Source organism: Gigantopelta aegis, chromosome 7 (assembly GCF_016097555.1).
Source record: "Gigantopelta aegis isolate Gae_Host chromosome 7, Gae_host_genome, whole genome shotgun sequence".
Taxonomy (NCBI): Eukaryota; Metazoa; Mollusca; class Gastropoda; order Neomphalida; family Peltospiridae; genus Gigantopelta; species Gigantopelta aegis.
Window position 1 is genome coordinate 36,874,762 of NC_054705.1, and position 17,849 is coordinate 36,892,610.

General features: G+C 36.1%; 1 protein-coding gene across 1 annotated transcript; it reads right to left on the bottom strand.

Annotated features, from left to right (window-relative positions):
- Positions 1–15,297: 15,297 nt before the first annotated feature.
- LOC121378060 (UDP-GalNAc:beta-1,3-N-acetylgalactosaminyltransferase 1-like) lies at positions 15,298–17,595 on the bottom strand. Its single transcript, XM_041506159.1, has 2 exons — positions 16,934–17,595; positions 15,298–15,445 (listed from the first exon to the last, which is right to left on the bottom strand). The coding sequence occupies exons 1-2, from the start codon at positions 17,593–17,595 to the stop codon at positions 15,298–15,300; spliced, it is 810 nt and encodes a 269-aa protein (XP_041362093.1).
- Between the last annotated feature and the right edge of the window lie 254 nt (positions 17,596–17,849).

Genomic DNA, 17,849 nt, shown 5'->3' on the forward strand with positions numbered 1-17,849 from the left:
TATATTATATGTATCTAATGGTTGAATTACTTTTATAACTCTTCCACTTAATCTTCCGTCAATTTTCACTAGCGAATTTACCGGAATATCTGGTATAGCTAAAGCTGCCATATCTGTCGTCTGCAACGATTGTAAATATATACTAGTCTATATACAAACTGTAATTTATGTAAATTTGACATATTACTATTAAAAATAAACAAAACGTTTATTGCAGTCTTGTTAGCTTATTTCATTTGATGAATTAAAATATTTCGTCAAAATTCGCACGTACGATACTTTGTTTTTGTAAAGTCATTGATGACATCTTACGAATGACGTAGAAAAGTAGTCCTTTGTCAGGTCAGGTCAGGTCAAATGCGGTCATTGTATCATCCGCAAACCGCGTAAGTCCACGTGGAATCGTTATGACGCACGTGTGTCATACCAATTATATTTCCCCCTATATCTCGAACCATGTGGATAATAAAAGGAACATACGTATCTCTAATTAGAATAATACAGCCACCTCCTTGCGTCGATTTCGATTTTAACATATGATTTGAACCCATCAACTGTACAGCTATATTTGTTTTCAAACCAACATTCACACAAAAATATAACATCATAATTACAACAATAACTACGAAAACCTTGGTCTTTCCATTTGGTATTAAAACCACCATTTATGTTCCAAGAAATAACTTTTAGAGAATGTGCACTGTCCTGAAAACCCTATGCCGGATGCGATCCCAAAGGCCCAGTGTATAACGACCTATTGTGTACAACTTGTCTCTTATTAGCGCTGCTTTTTTCCCCTGCTGCCCTGGGCTGGTTTAAACACTGGTAGCAACACTTTCCTCCGCTCCTGAACAATCTTTGGGAACTGTTCTCCAATAGCAAAATTAGTTTGTTTAAGCTTACCGCTGGTTTTTCTAACGGTGTTTCGCTTAGGAAAACTACGGAATTTAATGACTATTGGTCGGTTCTTGCCATTAGTTGGTCTTCCTATCCGATTCGCCCTGTCTATTTCTAACGGTTCACTGAGGTCGAGTTTTTCAGGACAGAATTGTTTAATAACATTAGGGCATTCCTCTCCTTCATTTTCGGGGATATTATAAAATATCAGGTTGTCTCTCATGGAGCGACTCTGAAGAGATCAAGAATCTCTTCTGACGTGTTATCGTTCTAGAGTCTGGCGTAGCTCGCCTACAGCAGTGTCAACACCATTACTACGGACGTTTTGCTCTTCTAGCATATTGTTAAAAAAAACTGTTCACTTTTTTCTACGTCGGGGATTCTTTCCGCGAGATGTTTTACTTCAGATTTGATTGCACCGACTGAGCTTTCTATCTTGTCTAATTTCTCAAGGTTCTTAGCGATACTATCAATTTTTGCGTTTAATTCTTGCGCCTAGAGTGGAGGAAGCTGGTTAACCATGGGCGTGGCTTGGTTTAAGACGGGTTGGAAATTGGACTGGGATACCGGGTATGGCTGGAACTGTTGGTACTGCTGGGGGCTTACATTGTTATAATGTTAATAACTTGCAAAACTTAACGCAATAAAGGACTGGAACTTGGAATTTGAACTTGCAATAAACTCATTGCGCTGTGGCATGGGTTCACCGGACAATACAGATTAACTACGTTAATTACCTGGCTCTTAAGTTGGCAAAGTAAACTTATATCTCTCCCTTCTCTATCTTTAAGAGTGTTAATCACTTTGATTTCTAACCCTTCTCTGAATAAAATAGCAACCCCCCATTTTCGACCTATATTGCATGAATTTAGAAAAATGTTCCCTTTAAAATCTTTAAACAAATCTTTAATATTATCTTTATCATTTAAGTGAGTTTCTTGTAAACAAATAATATCTAGTTTTTCTTTACTTAATTGATCAAAAATAAGGGAGCGCTTTGTGGCGCTGGCCACAAAGCCGTTAACGTTAAGTGTGCCAACTTTCATGGTGGGTTTGAGTGCTGACATTTAAAAACATACTAATAATACACAAACACATAAATAAACAACACATAATGAAACATGTATACAGTACATTTACATTCACATACAGTTCCTGTCGCGGGGACCCCAGAGCACACCAAGTCAGTTAAAGACCCTGGCCTAACAGGCGACAGGGTGTGGGGGTGGCCGGAAACAGTTAACAGACGTCCACGTGAAACAAACACATATATACTGAACAACACAACACAGATCCACCAAGACGAAAACAGTTAACAGACGTCCACGTGAAACAAACACATATACACAGAACAACACATAACTCCAAGACGAAAACGGTTAACAGAGGTTCACGTTAAACAAACACATATACACAGAACAACATTGAACAACACAACACAGATCCACCAAGACGAAAACAGTTAACAGAGGTCCACGTGAAACAAACACATATACACAGAACAACACAACACAGATCCACTAAGACGAAAACAGTTAACAGATGTCCACGTGAAACAAACACATATACACAGAACAACACAACACAGATCCACTAAGACGAAAACAGTTAACAGACGTCCACGTGAAACAAACACATATACACAGAACAACACAACACAGATCCACAGGACACAACGAATACATAGCTCCTTCCACAATTAATAACGATCACAAAGACGAACACACAGACGGAACACAAGACGAATGCACACACATTTTCCCCTGGTCGCTTAGCGAAAGAGTGGTCCGGGGGGCGGGTCCATATCGTTATCCATTAACTAGGTGTAATCGGTGGTCAGTCTCGTAGTCCTTGGTCAGTCCGTGTCGAAAAGAGGGGTTTGAATCGAAGAGAGGGGCACAAAAAGCCTTCTGGTCCTTGGTTCTGGAGGGTACTTGTTGGGGGAGGTCGAGAACAGCCTTCTCCGGGAACGCGTCTTCCGAGGTGGATAGGTCCCTTTTCGTCTCCTCCTCCTTTTCCTTCCGTTCTTTCTTCTTTTCTTTCTTTGTTTTAGCTCTTGTCTCCTCTCTTCCTTCGTGTTCCGTTTGTTCGGGGGGGGGGGGGGGGGGGGGGGGGGTCCGTGTCTATAACTGGGCCAGCGTCACGCTCTTCTTTGGTGGTGGTGGTTGGGGGTGAGGTGGTGGTGTTAACTCCCAGGACTTTGTCAACATCCCCTCCCTCCACTATATCTATCCTAAAAGGTCGCTTGTCGGCTTGGGCAGTCCCACTGGTGATGTCCCGGTTTGACACACCCAAAGCAAAGTTCGGGCTGGTTGTGGTGACGTGTAACAGGAGGTGTAATTATTCAATTTAATATCTTGCACCATCCCTTTAGATCAACCCAAGTTCGTATATATTTTCATAGCCAACTAAGAATAAAACAAATAAACGAGATAGTCTCAACTAAATCAATCATTTATTTACAAAATAAAATCATAAATCATTCCTTTATGTAACAAAAATAAACATGTGTTTTAACTTTCAGGGCCCTTTCTAAAACTAGGAGGATACCAACGCCAAACAAAGCTATCTTTAACAAACTTTCGTGGCTTTAACCCACGGTCATAATTAACTTTTGCCTGAGGGCACTTTTACCTAAGTGTTCTTTTGCAAACTTGAAAGAGTTTCTCAAACTATTCTCCAACCATGCCATATACTGAACCTGACAAGGCTGAGTTTCTTTATTTGGAGGATTTCCAACCATTAAGTCAATTGGAAACGTTATTTCGTGTCCAAACATAAGAAGATTAGAACTACAGCCAGTATTGTCATGAACCGACGCTCGATATGCCATCAAAACATATGGAATATGATCATCCCAATCATTACGGTTTTCATTAACAAAAACAGATAACATTTGTTTTAAAGTTCTGTTAAACTGCTCGACTAAGCCATCTGACTGTGGTCGATATGGACAAGTTCTTGTTTTTTCTATGTCAAGTTTTTCACAAAGATGTTTAAATAAATGTGAATCAAATCCAGCACCCTGATCTGTATGAATTTGACGAGGAACTCCAAAACGACAAAATCATTCATTTACAAGCTTGTCCGCAACTGTTAAAGCATTATGACAAGGAATAGGATAAGCCTCCTTCCATTTCAAAAAGTAGTCGCCTATAACCAAACTATATTCATTTCCATTTTCTGTTATTGGACAAGGACCAATAATATCAATTCCAATCCTGTCCAAAGGAGCTCCCACTTCTGACTGTTTCGGAGGTGATTTGCCTAAACCTGGACCTGGCTTACTCTTTTGAACACTGATCACACAAACGACACCATCTTCCTACATCAGTAGACATACCAGGTCAGAAAAACCTTCTCTGAATAGATGGCAGAGATTTATCTCGACCCAAATGACCAGCTATACGACTGTTATGTAATATTGTCATAATCTTTGAGCGAATTTCCTGAGGAGCAACCAAATGTAATATCTCCTCACCTTCAGTTCCTTTTCTCCATTTATGATATAAAACACCATCATGTACAATTAGATATTCCCAACGACTCCAGAGTGACCTAACAGCTGGGGAATTACCAGCAATGACAACTGCTGGTGGCTTGTTTTCATATCTAGACTTTACTTGTACTATCTCATTTATTTCATAATCATTTGTCTGCCAACTTCTAATTTGTTTTGGATTCCATACACCAAGCCAGTTTGGTAAAACATCATCATTCACCAAATCATTATCAACAGTTTTGTCAACTGAATTTGAATTTAGACTTCTATTTACAGTGTCACCAAAAACAACTGGGGCCACAAAAGAAACCGTGTCCCCTTTACAATGGTGTTAAGACAATCAGGACAATTATCTCTTTTACACTTTCTGAAAGGTCTTCTCGACAAAACATCAGCATTTTTATGATTACTACCTTTTCGATATTCCAAAGTAAAATCATAAGTCTCTAGTACTGTTAACCAACGAGCTAACATTCCTTCTGGCTCTTTAAATTTTTTAAGCCATGTAAGAGAAGCGTGGTCAGTTCTTACAATAAAATGTCGACCCCAAAGAAAATGTCTGAATTGTTTCACAAATGCCACTACAGCTAATAATTTTCGCAAAGTTGTGTAATAACGTTTTTGAGTCTTGCTAAGAGTTTTACTAGCATAAGCAATGACATGTTCTTCTCCATTTTGAACCTGAGACAGAACGGCGCCAGTACCATTCAAGCTAGCATCTGTGTCTAAAACAAAATACCTATCCGTTTCAGGAAAGGACAGAATCGGTGCTGTTATCAATAAATGTTTAAGCTTTTCAAAAGCTTCCTGACACTGAGAACTCCAAACAAACTTCTTTGATTTACATGTAAGATCAGTAAGTGGTCCTGCTAACCCAAGAAGATGGAATAGGCCAATCCCTAACAGTTTGCACTTTTACCGGGTCACACTTAATTCCTTCCCCAGAGACTACATGACCTAAAAAATGAACTTCGGTTTTAAACAGGAAACACTTTTTTGGCTTTAACTTTAAATTTGCTTTTCTAAATCTGGCAAAAACCATTCCAAGATTTTCCAGTGTGTTGTCAAAATCTGATCCAAACACTTTGACATCATCGAGGTAACACAGACAACGTTCCCACTGTAACCCACGCAATACAAGGTCCATAGGTCTTCGAAACATGCGGGTGCATTGGATAAACCAAATGGTAAGACTTTAAATTGATATAGACCATTTTGGGTAACAAAAGCTGTTTTCTTTTTATCCTTCTCAGCCATGGGACACTGCCAATACCCTGATGCTAAATCTAATGTGTTAAACCACTTTGCCCCTGATAATGCTTCAAGACAGGAATCTATCCGAGGCAATGGATATGCATCCGTTTGGGTAACTGCGTTCAATTTTTTATAATCAACACAAAACCTAACAGACCCATCCCGTTGTGTGACTAATATTATCGCAGCAGCCCAAGGACTATCACTGGGTTCTATTATGTCATCCCGTAACATTTTCTCAATTTCATCCTTAGCCACTTTCTTTTGTGTTTGTGGTAATCTGCGAAGAGGAAGTTTAATTGGTCTTGAACTCTCTGTATTTATAGTGTGTTCAACTTAATCAGTTCTGCCCAACTTTCCATCTGAACCAACAAAAACATCCTGATTTTCAATTGTGAAATCTTTCAACTTGTCCTTTTGCTCAGTTTGTAATGATTCTGAAACATTATTGAGCAAGGACTGTAAATGTTCAGGTACTTGCTTCGAACTAACCTTATTTCTTTCAGTACCTCCATTAGCCATGCTATGCGTCGAACTATCATTACTGATTGATTGAACAACTTGAACAGAAGCTATTCTAGCATGTTTCTTGAGATGTATTGGTTTATCAGTGATATTTATAACCGACAAAATTAGGTTTTCCTTATTTTTGACACCTATCAAGGTTCTTGTCAACAACAATCCCCTTCTATCTAGATTTGTATATGGTTCCACCAAACCATCCACACTGTTTCCTGGATTTCCCTCAACATAACCAGAGATAAACATCTCAGACTCGGGAGGAACAACTACATGTTTTGTTATTTTTATTCTAGCACAGGTGGACGTTTTTTCATGTGTCAGTTTCACTGTTTGTCCTGACATACTCAAAATACCTCTTGAAATGTTAATCATTATATCATTTTCCTCAAGGAAATCCATTCCAAAAATGCCATCAAGATTTCTAAGTTTAGCCACCAAGACCTCTTGTTCACAAACAAAATTTCCTAACACAAAAGGTATGGTTATTTTACCTAACGCATCCATGTCTCTACCATCAGCGGTGTTAAGCACTGTCTGAACCTCTTGAAGAGGTGGCCTATTTTCTCCCAGGTTGTTGTACACCCTCTCTGAGAGTAAACTTACTGAAGAACCTGTGTCCACTAACATTAAAATAGCCATATTCTCCAGTAGTGTTGGGGCAAACAAACACGACTGTGTAATATAATCTGTTACATTTTAGCCTTTTCTCCTGTTCCCTATCTTTCACTTGGGTTGGGTTTTCGGCCTTAAACTCAACCCTCTCTAGTTTTCCTGCTGCTGACTTCCCCTTAAACCCATATTATCATAACCCCTTTTAGAAGATTTACTTCTGTCTCTACCTTTCTTTGGACAATCATACGACAAGTGACCATATTCATGACAATGGTAACACTCAACTCGTCTATTTGAACTAGGAGAACTACGTCTACTCCTATCACCCTTTTTCTTAGGGCAATCATATGACATGTGTCCATATCCATGGCAATGGAAACATTCAACATGCTGATTTAGCATCTGATGACTTCAACTGCCTTGAAATTTGATCAAAACAACGTTTCATAGTTTCAATCAAAACTGTGACATCTGAAGAGCTAGCATTATGATCAGAATCTATTTTGCTCTTTTCTCTCCTGCTATGCCCATCAGAGTTAACTGTATGAACACCAAAAGTTTCGTCTTGAAAACTAACTCCACGAGGTTTTCGAAGGTTAAAGGTTTCATTGGTATTTTCAAATACTTCAAACTCCACTGCTAGTGATATACCGGTAGCTGACTCAAGTGTCTGTGGATGATGGAACTGTACATGTTTCCTAATTTCCAATGAACCCAAACCTTGAATGAACTGATCTATCACATACAATTCCCTACCTATGTGTGATATGCTAGGAAAGGCTAGACAAGCAAGTCTTCTTAATGCAAAACCGAAATCTGATGCACTTTCCCCGTTCTGCCTATAGTGCCTTCTGAACTCACAACGATAAGCTACCTCTCTCTCCTTTGGATTAAACCTTTGTGACAATATATTTTTTAGTTCCACATAACTATTTAGTTGATCTCTACTAAGGACACCTAACAGTTTTTGAGCAGAACACGTAAACTCATACACAATCGTTCCAGTGAACAACTTCCTCAAACTGAACAATATAATCTTTCCAGTCTACACTTTTACCATCAAACCGATCAGGTTCTTTTTCCCTTCTCCTTATTCTGTGGGAATTCGGAAATCGGTTACTGCACTGACAACTTTCCTGACAACTCCCAGTATTATAATAACCATCATCTCTGTGAAATACTGGATTAAAATCTCTGTGATTTTGCTCACCAGGTCTAACCTCAAAAGAATCATTGCCAAATGGATCCCTATAGTTTCTCACACCCTGGGTTACATTGTCCCTATTGGCACTTTGGAAATGTCCCTGTCTCCCTAACGTATCATTTTGGTAACTATCTCTATACCTATACGATCTTCCAAACTTTTGATCTCTTGGATATAACGGACAAGAATTTTGGGAATAGGAATTTCAATCATAACCTACCGGATTGGTATGCATGCTTTCGATGTTGGTGGAATACATTGCTTCATTACTTTGAGATGTTTCTATGAAAACAGATTCATGTATACTACCCAGACTTGCCAAGTGTTTTGTTTGGAGTACTAGAAGGTATTAACACATTTCCCATTCCACCAATACTACCAAAATGAACCTGCTTTGCTAAACCCTCAGATGATGGTTTTATATCTGCCTCCTGAAAATGTATTTCAACTAATGGATTTTGAACCTCTGGTTCATCAAGTCTATAAGCCATTATAAAATTCCTCTACTTGTATTTACAAATCAGCAATACTAAATTACATCAATAATAATATATATTAAAAAAAAAAAAAAATTCCAAACTAAAACAAATCTGATATCTAACAAAATTAACACCTACACTATAATACACTTAAACATATACCACCATTATTAAAACAAACTACACTAACTACAGTTTGTTAACAAATCAACTATCTAAAAAAAAAAATTCAAAAAATCAAATCGACTATCCTTACTAAATTCTATTTCCTAATCAACTATCCTTACTAAATTCTATTTCTTAATTGACTATCCTTACTAAATTTTATTTCTTAATTGACTATCCTGGTCACGGCACCAAAAATGTAACAGGAGGTGTAATTATTCAATTTAATATCTTGCACCATCCCGTTAGATCAACCCAAGTTCGTATATATTTTCATAGCCAACTAAGAATAAAACAAATAAACGAGATAGTCTCAACTCAATCAATCATTTATTTACAAAATAAAATCATAAATCATTCCTTTATATAACAAAAATAAACATGTGTTTTAACTTTCAGGGCCCTTTCTAAAACTACATTAAAACTAAAAAAATATATTTTTTTAAAATTATTATTATTATTATTATTAATTATTATTATAATTTATAAATAATATATTATTTTCATAGCCAACTAAGAATAAAACAAATAAACAAGATGTCTCAACTCAATCAATCATTTACTTATTAAATCATAAATCATTCCTTTATATAACAAAAATAAACATGTTTTTTAACTTTCAGGGCCCTTTCTAAAACTACATTAAAACAAAAATTAAAGAGTGGTTTTTTCTATACCATAACTTTAAAAATAAACCCAATTATTAAATCCGCTAACCCAAATCTGAAGAGATGGGGGAAGCAATAAGTGAAGTTTACTCACCCTCAGCCAACTCGAAACTAAACCCAATGACAAAGAGATTTACGTGCACATTCAGAGCAAGCTGTTGTAGCACACGCCTATCCTGGCCACAGGGACCGGCCTTGGCCGGTTCCCTCTGTCCAGGACAGGAAAAATAAACCCCCTAAGCTAAACTTAATATACTCATTAATACAAAACTCAATAGTGGTGTCTAGGCTATAAATAATTTAAAACCAATAATTAACAGCTAATAATTCAAGACCAAACCCAACCTAATTACTTTCCCCACTAATAACTACCATTTATAAACTTAACATTACTCCAATTAGTTAATTACTCTAACCAACTTTAATTACCTAACAATAACATAATAATAATATAATGACATAACAGACTTATACAAATAGAGCTATTTCCCTTACATCACTTATATAATTCAAATCCATTTCCGCTACAAACGCACGGTTAATCGTTGTTTCTAGTCTGCCCAGTATGTCCTTTTTAATGTCTATCTTTAACGTTTTCTCTCCTGTCTTCACTGTTGTGTTTTTCCACGTTGAGTGAGAAATGCTCACTACTATTATATTGTTCCAAATCTCTGAAGGACGAAATCAACGTAAACACTGGGAACAGTGACGGGTAATCCCCTTACCCTTACCCACGTACCCCCGGGGAAACGTGGGGCGATCGGGCACGACCTGCCTCTCCCCCCGAGGCCCTGCAGCTCTAGGAGGTCCCTTATCTCCTGTGAGTCGATGTGAAGCTCCCAAGTATTCCGCCCCTTGGGTACGACGGCAAGCAGGTGGTTAACAATGGACCCCAGGGCTCTGCAGATCTCCTCTCCTGTCAGGGCTGGGGTGAAGCCAGGGGCGTGGAGATAGAGGGGTCTATCGTACTCACCGCCACCTGATGTCCCAGTTGTAGTTGTGGCTGCGGCTGTTGGTATTTCCTCTTCCTCGGTCATGACGTGGTTGGAACGGGAAAACAAAAACTACCCAGGGAACTATATTAATATAAAATTAAAGACTTGGATGCAAATCCAAAATAGCTCACTACTGTGCCAAAAGGCCGAGAAGCGACAACTTATCAACATAATAATACAATGTACAGCAAAATAATAAATATTAACACAGTGTAATGTTGTTAATGTTAATGAATTTGAATGAATAAACAGAATCTCAAGTTGATCTTATAGTTTCTTGTATTTTACTTTCCAAACATGAAACATGATTAACAAGTTAACAACATTGTGATACAGATCAAATATATATATGTCTAAGCTCTTAGGTGAACGATAGAGTTGACATTGCGACTGAAACCTCAAGGGTCTCTGTCTCTGGGTCTGTATATTTCTCTGTCTCTTTCTGGGGGGGGGGGGGGGGGGGGTTCTTTGGGGGGGGGGGGTGGGGGGGGGGGGGGGGGGGATAAGACGGCTAAAATGGTTACGTCTTAATGTTCCTTGGCTATTTATTGCCCGTCAATAGCATTTCCCTAGGCACATACCCAGAGTAAGACCTCCTTGTGAATTGTGTCACATGATAAATTATAACCTTTTATATTTTGCTTTTGGTTTTTAACATCCTATTAAGAATCTCATCACAAATGAGAAATATATATGGAGATATCGGATCCCCCTGACGGCAATCTCTTTCTAATTTAAAAAAGGATGAAATCCATTTTTGTATTGAAGAACCAAAATAAAAATAAATTCTCAGTCTACAGAGTCAAATGCCTTTGCAAAGTCAATTAACAATAAGCCAGGAATTTGTTGAATTTCTGTATACTCCATGATGTCATATATTAGTCTTGTTACCTCACCTATATATCGTCCTGACATGAATCCTTTTTGTTCTTCGCTAATTATAATAGGCAACACTAATTTTATCCTTTGTGCTATAGCAGCTGATGCAATTTTATATGAAACGTTTAACAATGAGATTGGCCTCCAATTTTTAAAAAACTGTTTAGGCTTATTTCCCTTGGGAATGCATGTAATAATTTTCTTGTTTTTGAGTTATAGAAAGATTGTCCGTTTGATATGCACAATTCAACGATCTTAATAAATATTTATTTAAGTCATGCCAAAAACATTTAAAGAATTCTGTGGTAAACCCATCAGGTCCTGGACTCTTTTAATTTTTCATCCTTTTTAATGCTATTAATATTTCATCATATGTCAATTCACCTTCAAGATTTTTAGCATCTTTTTCATTAAGTTTAGAAAAAATATTTTCAACAAATAATTTATTAAAATTTATTTCACTAATATCTTTTCTAGAATATAATTTTTCATAAAATTGTTTTGTTTCATATTTCTCTGATGTTTTATTAATAATTTTGCCATCCTTAGTTTCTAATTCAGTAAAGGATTTATTCAAAAAATTCCTCGATTCTAACTTTAACAAATATTTTTTCGGTTTCTCGCCTTTTCCCATCCATTTAGCTTTAGACCTTATAAAATTTCCTTTTGCTTTTTTAATACTTATATCTTCTATTTTACTGTTTATCTCTTTAATTTCTTTTATAATATTATTTTTTACTTCAATATCATTTGAAACATCTAGATCTTTTGTTAAGTCAACTAGTTTTGTACTTAAGTCTATTTCGTCTTTCATTTGAACTTTCTTTTTAGTTGATGAATTTAAAATTGTTTTTCCACGTATCATAAGTAGTAATGTTTCCCATAATAATTGGTCGTTTATGGTAAAGTCTGAATTATTTTCTGTATCTTTATATTGTTCCAGAGTTTCTTTTATAGTTTATTTGACTAAGCTTACATATGTATGATCATGAAGTAAAGAATTATTAAATTTCCAAAAACCTTTTCCTCTTTCAATTTCTTTTAATTTCAATGTTAATGATCAGACTTAAAACTTAGCAGAATATTACTTGAAGTAATTGAAGATAAAAGGTTATGCGAAATAAGAAAAAAATCTAATCAAGACTGTTTTATTGCGGTCTGTTGCCTCCCGGAGAACCTTTTCAAATTTGGGGGTTTTTTCCCTCCAAGGATCTATAAGGTCTAATGTTTCTTTAAAATCTATAACTTGTCTTCGAGCTTTTTGGGTTATTCAATGTTTTGTAATTAAATAAATCAAGGGCGGGATCTTGAACAAGATTCCAGTCCCCACAAACAATTGTATATTTATTTTCAGATGATTCTATAATATTTTCTATATTAGCTAAAAATCCTGGTGTATCTGTGTTAAGGCAGTAAATATAAATGAGTAATAGTGATTAAGCATCTATTTCTATTGTTAATGCCAACAGATTTCCTGCATTATCATTAATATTGTTTGTAACCTTAACTTCAAAATTATTATTAAATAATAGAGCTATGCCACGGGCATTAGATTTATATGAACTAAAATAGCATTGACTGTAACCCCATTGTTGCTTAATAATTTGTTCTTGATCTTTGGTAAAATATACATCTTGAAGACAGCATATATTTGCCTCTTTCTTTTTTAAATATTGAAAAATTTGCTTTCTTTTCAAGAAATTATTTAAGCCTCTACAGTTCATTGATAATAATAGTTATATCATTATCCATTTATAATTTAAACACTATTTATTGAAAGTATTTTATCAGTGCAATATAGTTTTTTTAAGACATCTATGAAAGAGCCCCAAATTCTGTTCAAAAGATATACATGTAGTTGTCTACCAACAAGTGAATAGCATTTCAATAATGTGGCTATCATGTAAATTTTAAATAAAAAGACTTCCAGAGTGGATAGTTGATAATTTTAAAAAAACAAATAAATAACAAAATGTTTTAATCTTTAGAAGAAAAAAAATAATAATAATAATAATAATAATAAGAATAATAATAATAATGATAATAATAATTAAAAAAAAATTAATAATAATATAATAATAATAATAAAAAAAAAAAATAATAATATATATATATATATATATATATATATATATAAGAACCTCACAAACCCACTGTGGCACACCACTGCAAATGTTCCACAATACACTAGAAAGGCAAGAAACAAAAGACCAATTCTGTCTGACACTGGTAGTTCCCTACTTCGATAGGAATAACGAAAACACATTGATTTGTATATTAAAAACATGAAGAAAAAAATCCCAACTTCGGAGTTCCATACGTTATTTTAAATATGTGAATACTGAAAAATATTTAGTCATGCAAGTATTTTGGTTGGCACAACCAAGCATAGTTTAATACTAATAGTGCAGTACAAAAAAAAAGGGGAAAAAAAAGGATTTTCTAAAGACTCGCTTTCATTTTGTCATGTCACACCACTGAAGGTGAAAAAGGGCCACAGTAAACAGCCAAAAATATTAGTTTACAGACTACAATAGCTATTTCAACAAAGTGAATGCATCCGAGGTTGGAACGGGGTTTTTTTCCCTAAAAAGAAAATGCTAAAAATTGAATGTGATTGCGTACATATGTATCTTACCATATTGTAAATTTTAATTCATAATTTATATTTTAAGTTTACACAACAAAGAATATTATCATCAAATACACGTAAGTTTACTGCATTCACTGAATAAATCACAACACAGACCCCGTAAATGTTGTTCATTTGTAATGACAACAAACATAGGTTACTATGTTAGGCACTTTTTTAAAAAGAAAATCTAGCTTTTAACTAGTCCTAAAAAAACCTAAAATAACACCCAAAAAACCCCACCTTTAATTGACACACATTAAATATATATATATATATATATATATATATATATAATATATATATATATATATATATATATATATATTTCAGTTTATGTGCATTTGACCATACATATATTATCGGACCAATGTCCTAGTATACCGAAACTGTTCGTTCAATGTTCAGTGTTTATAAATGCAAATTAGGTCAGTACTGTGATTGTCTACACATGACATTACACGTAATGTTAGGCATTTTAAAAAGAAAATCTAGCTTTTAACTAGTCCTACAAAAAAAAAAAAAAAAAAAAAAATAGTTTATATGCCTTAAAACATCTTTTATTTTATAAAATAAATAATTTGTAATGTAAAACTGAAGACTGATATATTTTTAGCTTTTTTAATAAATAAATAATTTGTAATGTAAAATTGAAGACTGATAACCCATCCCGTACGTATTGGTATGGTTCGCTGTACTGTGGCCACTAAAACAGACTCACCCGATATTTTTAGAATGTGTATGCTCCCAAATAATGTTATAAAAGGCGAAGTGTGATTGGTCAATATTTAAATTATTATTTACAGACGAAATGTTACTTGGACATTGGAGATCACGCAGTGTTGTTAGCAATCTGATTAAAATTAGTTCTACTGGTCTAAATAAGGCATTCGTAATTCATGTCGTATACCCTCAGAATAATTCGGAATGTTTTCAAATTATTTTCAAATCACTGGCATGATTCTGCAAGTAAGGTTTTGATTAGTGGACATGAGCTCCAACTGGCTGCTGTTAGATCCACATGTAATAGTGGAGCTAATTTTAATTATATTGTACTGTAATTGTCTACACATGATGCAAAAATTCTAGTGTTATTGTCCAGCCACATTGTCACTTGGAAACAATTTTGGAAACATGTAGTCCAGCTCGTAAAGTCACTTGGAAACAATTTTACAAATATTCAGCTTCTGTAGACTAGTACATGTAGTCCAGCTCGTAAAGTCCACACATACCACATACCACATACCAACTGAAGTAATTATATCCCCCTCCCCCTACACACAAAAACACATCACTGTCTGTAATAATAGTACTATTACTGGAAAAATACTGTAGCACAGTTCACTCAGGTGTATTTTACCCAACTTCTGTTGACATTTTCCCGAACTTCTAGAATAACTTTAATATCATCTACTCTTATTCTCGTCTTCCACCCCTTTTCCTTCCTGATTTTGTAAGCAGTCTCAGCCAGTACTCCCCTTTCAGCCTTCAATGTTCGGTACGAATCGTGATTTTTGATTTCCCAAGAAGTAAAACCTTAGTTAGAATCAGTTCTTTATCCCTCATATATTCGAAGTTTGCTATAATGGCCGGTGGTGCAGTTGAGTCAGGAAACTTTCTTAGCCTGTGCACATTTCTGAAACGAATACCGTCAACTTGAGCCTTATCTATCTGCAACGTGTCAGTAAACAAAGTGCGTAGAATCATCGACCTCGGTGGTTTAGTGGTTATGTCATCGAACTTCTGGCTGGTAGGTACTGGGTTCGTATCTCACCTGAGGCAATGGGGGATTTTTCATGCCAGTACCGGCTCCAACCCAGAGTGAGTGCACCGCTAGGCTCAATGGGTAGCTGTAAGACCACATACACCAAGTTTCACCCACTTCACGTGTGCGATTATGGGTGTGTCTCCCGAGTGTATGACACCACATGGGGGATGATTACCCGGCCTGTACTGCAGGTTCCGTGTACCCCGGGATCGGTTGATACCGAGATAGCTCAACTGTCAGCAAGCGTGGAGCACGGACCTGTCAAGTAGTCCTATACCGAAATGGAAATACTGCGACTTCACCATTCATCTCATCATCATCCATGTCCAAAAATATCAAACAAAATGTCTTTGTAAATGTGTGTGGCGTTAAAAATAAAAAATAATAAAAAAAAGTGCGTAGAATCATTCTCACGTGCATTTAACGAAGACGTCGACACCTACAACCCGTAGAACAATAAATTGTATTGGCGGTCGTGGATTTCGCTACGAATTAATTCCTCTTGAAGTGATTTTAATTTAACGTCTGTTTCTGTTCTAACATCTGAACGTTTACGTGCAGTATCCTCAAGCAATTCTATTCATCTTTCGTGCATGCCAGTATTCGTTTTGTAAGCGACTAGGGTGCCGTTAATTTGAATCAATTGTTCTCTAATCGTCTCAACCAGTTCCATTTTTATCAACTGCAATTTGTTTGTTATATTTTCCTCGAGTTTTTCAAGTTTTCATGCGTTATATATGTATTCGTATTACCATCACATGTACTGTGCTCCTCACAAAAGCTTGCTAGCGTACTTTGTTTCGGTTTTTTTTGTTTCTTCGGGGTGGCTTTTTTTTACGTGCCGGCATATCAAATCCAATTACTAAATAAAAACTTCAAAACTAAATGTTGGGTCGCAACTCAATCCATTTTTTGACCGAGAACAACAGAGCGAAGTTTTCACACGACTGCGCATCTCAACCGGCAGTCTCATTTCTCGTTTTGGCATAACGAGGGGTCTTTAACTCGACTCCATATTGCGTAAAATGTATTATTAAATATTTGTTGTGAAATCATCTTATTCCCATTTGCTAGCTGACACGGCATGGCAGGTTTATCTAAATAATAGAGTCCTGGAGATACTCCAACGTGTCTGAAATTGAATATTTTAGCCAGTATTCCTGTCACATGCGTGTCCTCCATACTTACGTATGGCATGTATTCAGACACGGCTAGGATCTTCATTGCAGCATCAGTGGGCATGAAGTACAGGTTTCCCTTGACGTGCGGCGGATACACGACTATTGGATATGCTTCTTTTGGCACCATGTACACCATGTATTGTCCCATGTGCGGGAATTCATCAGCGTTACAAACTTCGGGATGTTTAGATACGTGTCCTCGTCAACTTTCATGACGTACTTGGCTGTGGGGCAGAACTCACTAATCCACTTAAACCCCATCAACACTTTGCGTGTCAAGTTGTAGTAGCTTTCGTCAAATGCAGCTATGATCAAGTCTCCCCTTTCCTCTGCTTCCTTAGAGACAGCGATGTTTAAGGATTCGTTTTTACTAACACCTAAGACGAATAGTAATTTAATAGAAAATTTCTCTGTTGACCCTGGCCATGTACCCAGGGTAGACACACTACCCCAGGTATTACGAATCGCCTGTCTTTGCGACTCCATGTGATGCATTGTCATCACTAACACAACCAGCTGATGTCGCTCCTTGTGTGTGCATGCTTTGGCAGAACCTTTCAAGAAACGATGATTTAACTGGAAATGTCTGGTTTTATTTGGCTTAAAAAACCATCGGTACTTCAGTATTCTTCTGTCTCCATAAAATCCTGACTCGGAAAATGCTTCGGGAACAGGCAGTTCCGTTAGAATTACACCCGCATTGCTATTGGATCTTTTCCTCGCTGTCACATTTACTGACGGGTTGCTATGCGACGTTTTCCTTTCGTTGACATTTACTGATGGTTTACTATGCGACGATTGGGTTGTCCGCAGAATGTTCACTGTACTCGTATTCATCAGTGTTGTAAAATAAAATTCAAAAATTAATAACGTAACTGCCACCAATATTAGAATCGTAGAATAATATAGTATCTTCATTGGTGTGTATCTGAAAAACAATATTTTAAAAACAGGTTATATATCACATATTGAAATATTCATAATTCAAGGTTAAATTTCATTTTGTTTCCTAAAATATATTTTTTCGTACGTACGAAATTATTTGAAAACAAAATCCAGTTTGGGCTTCTTATAAATATTAAAACGACCAG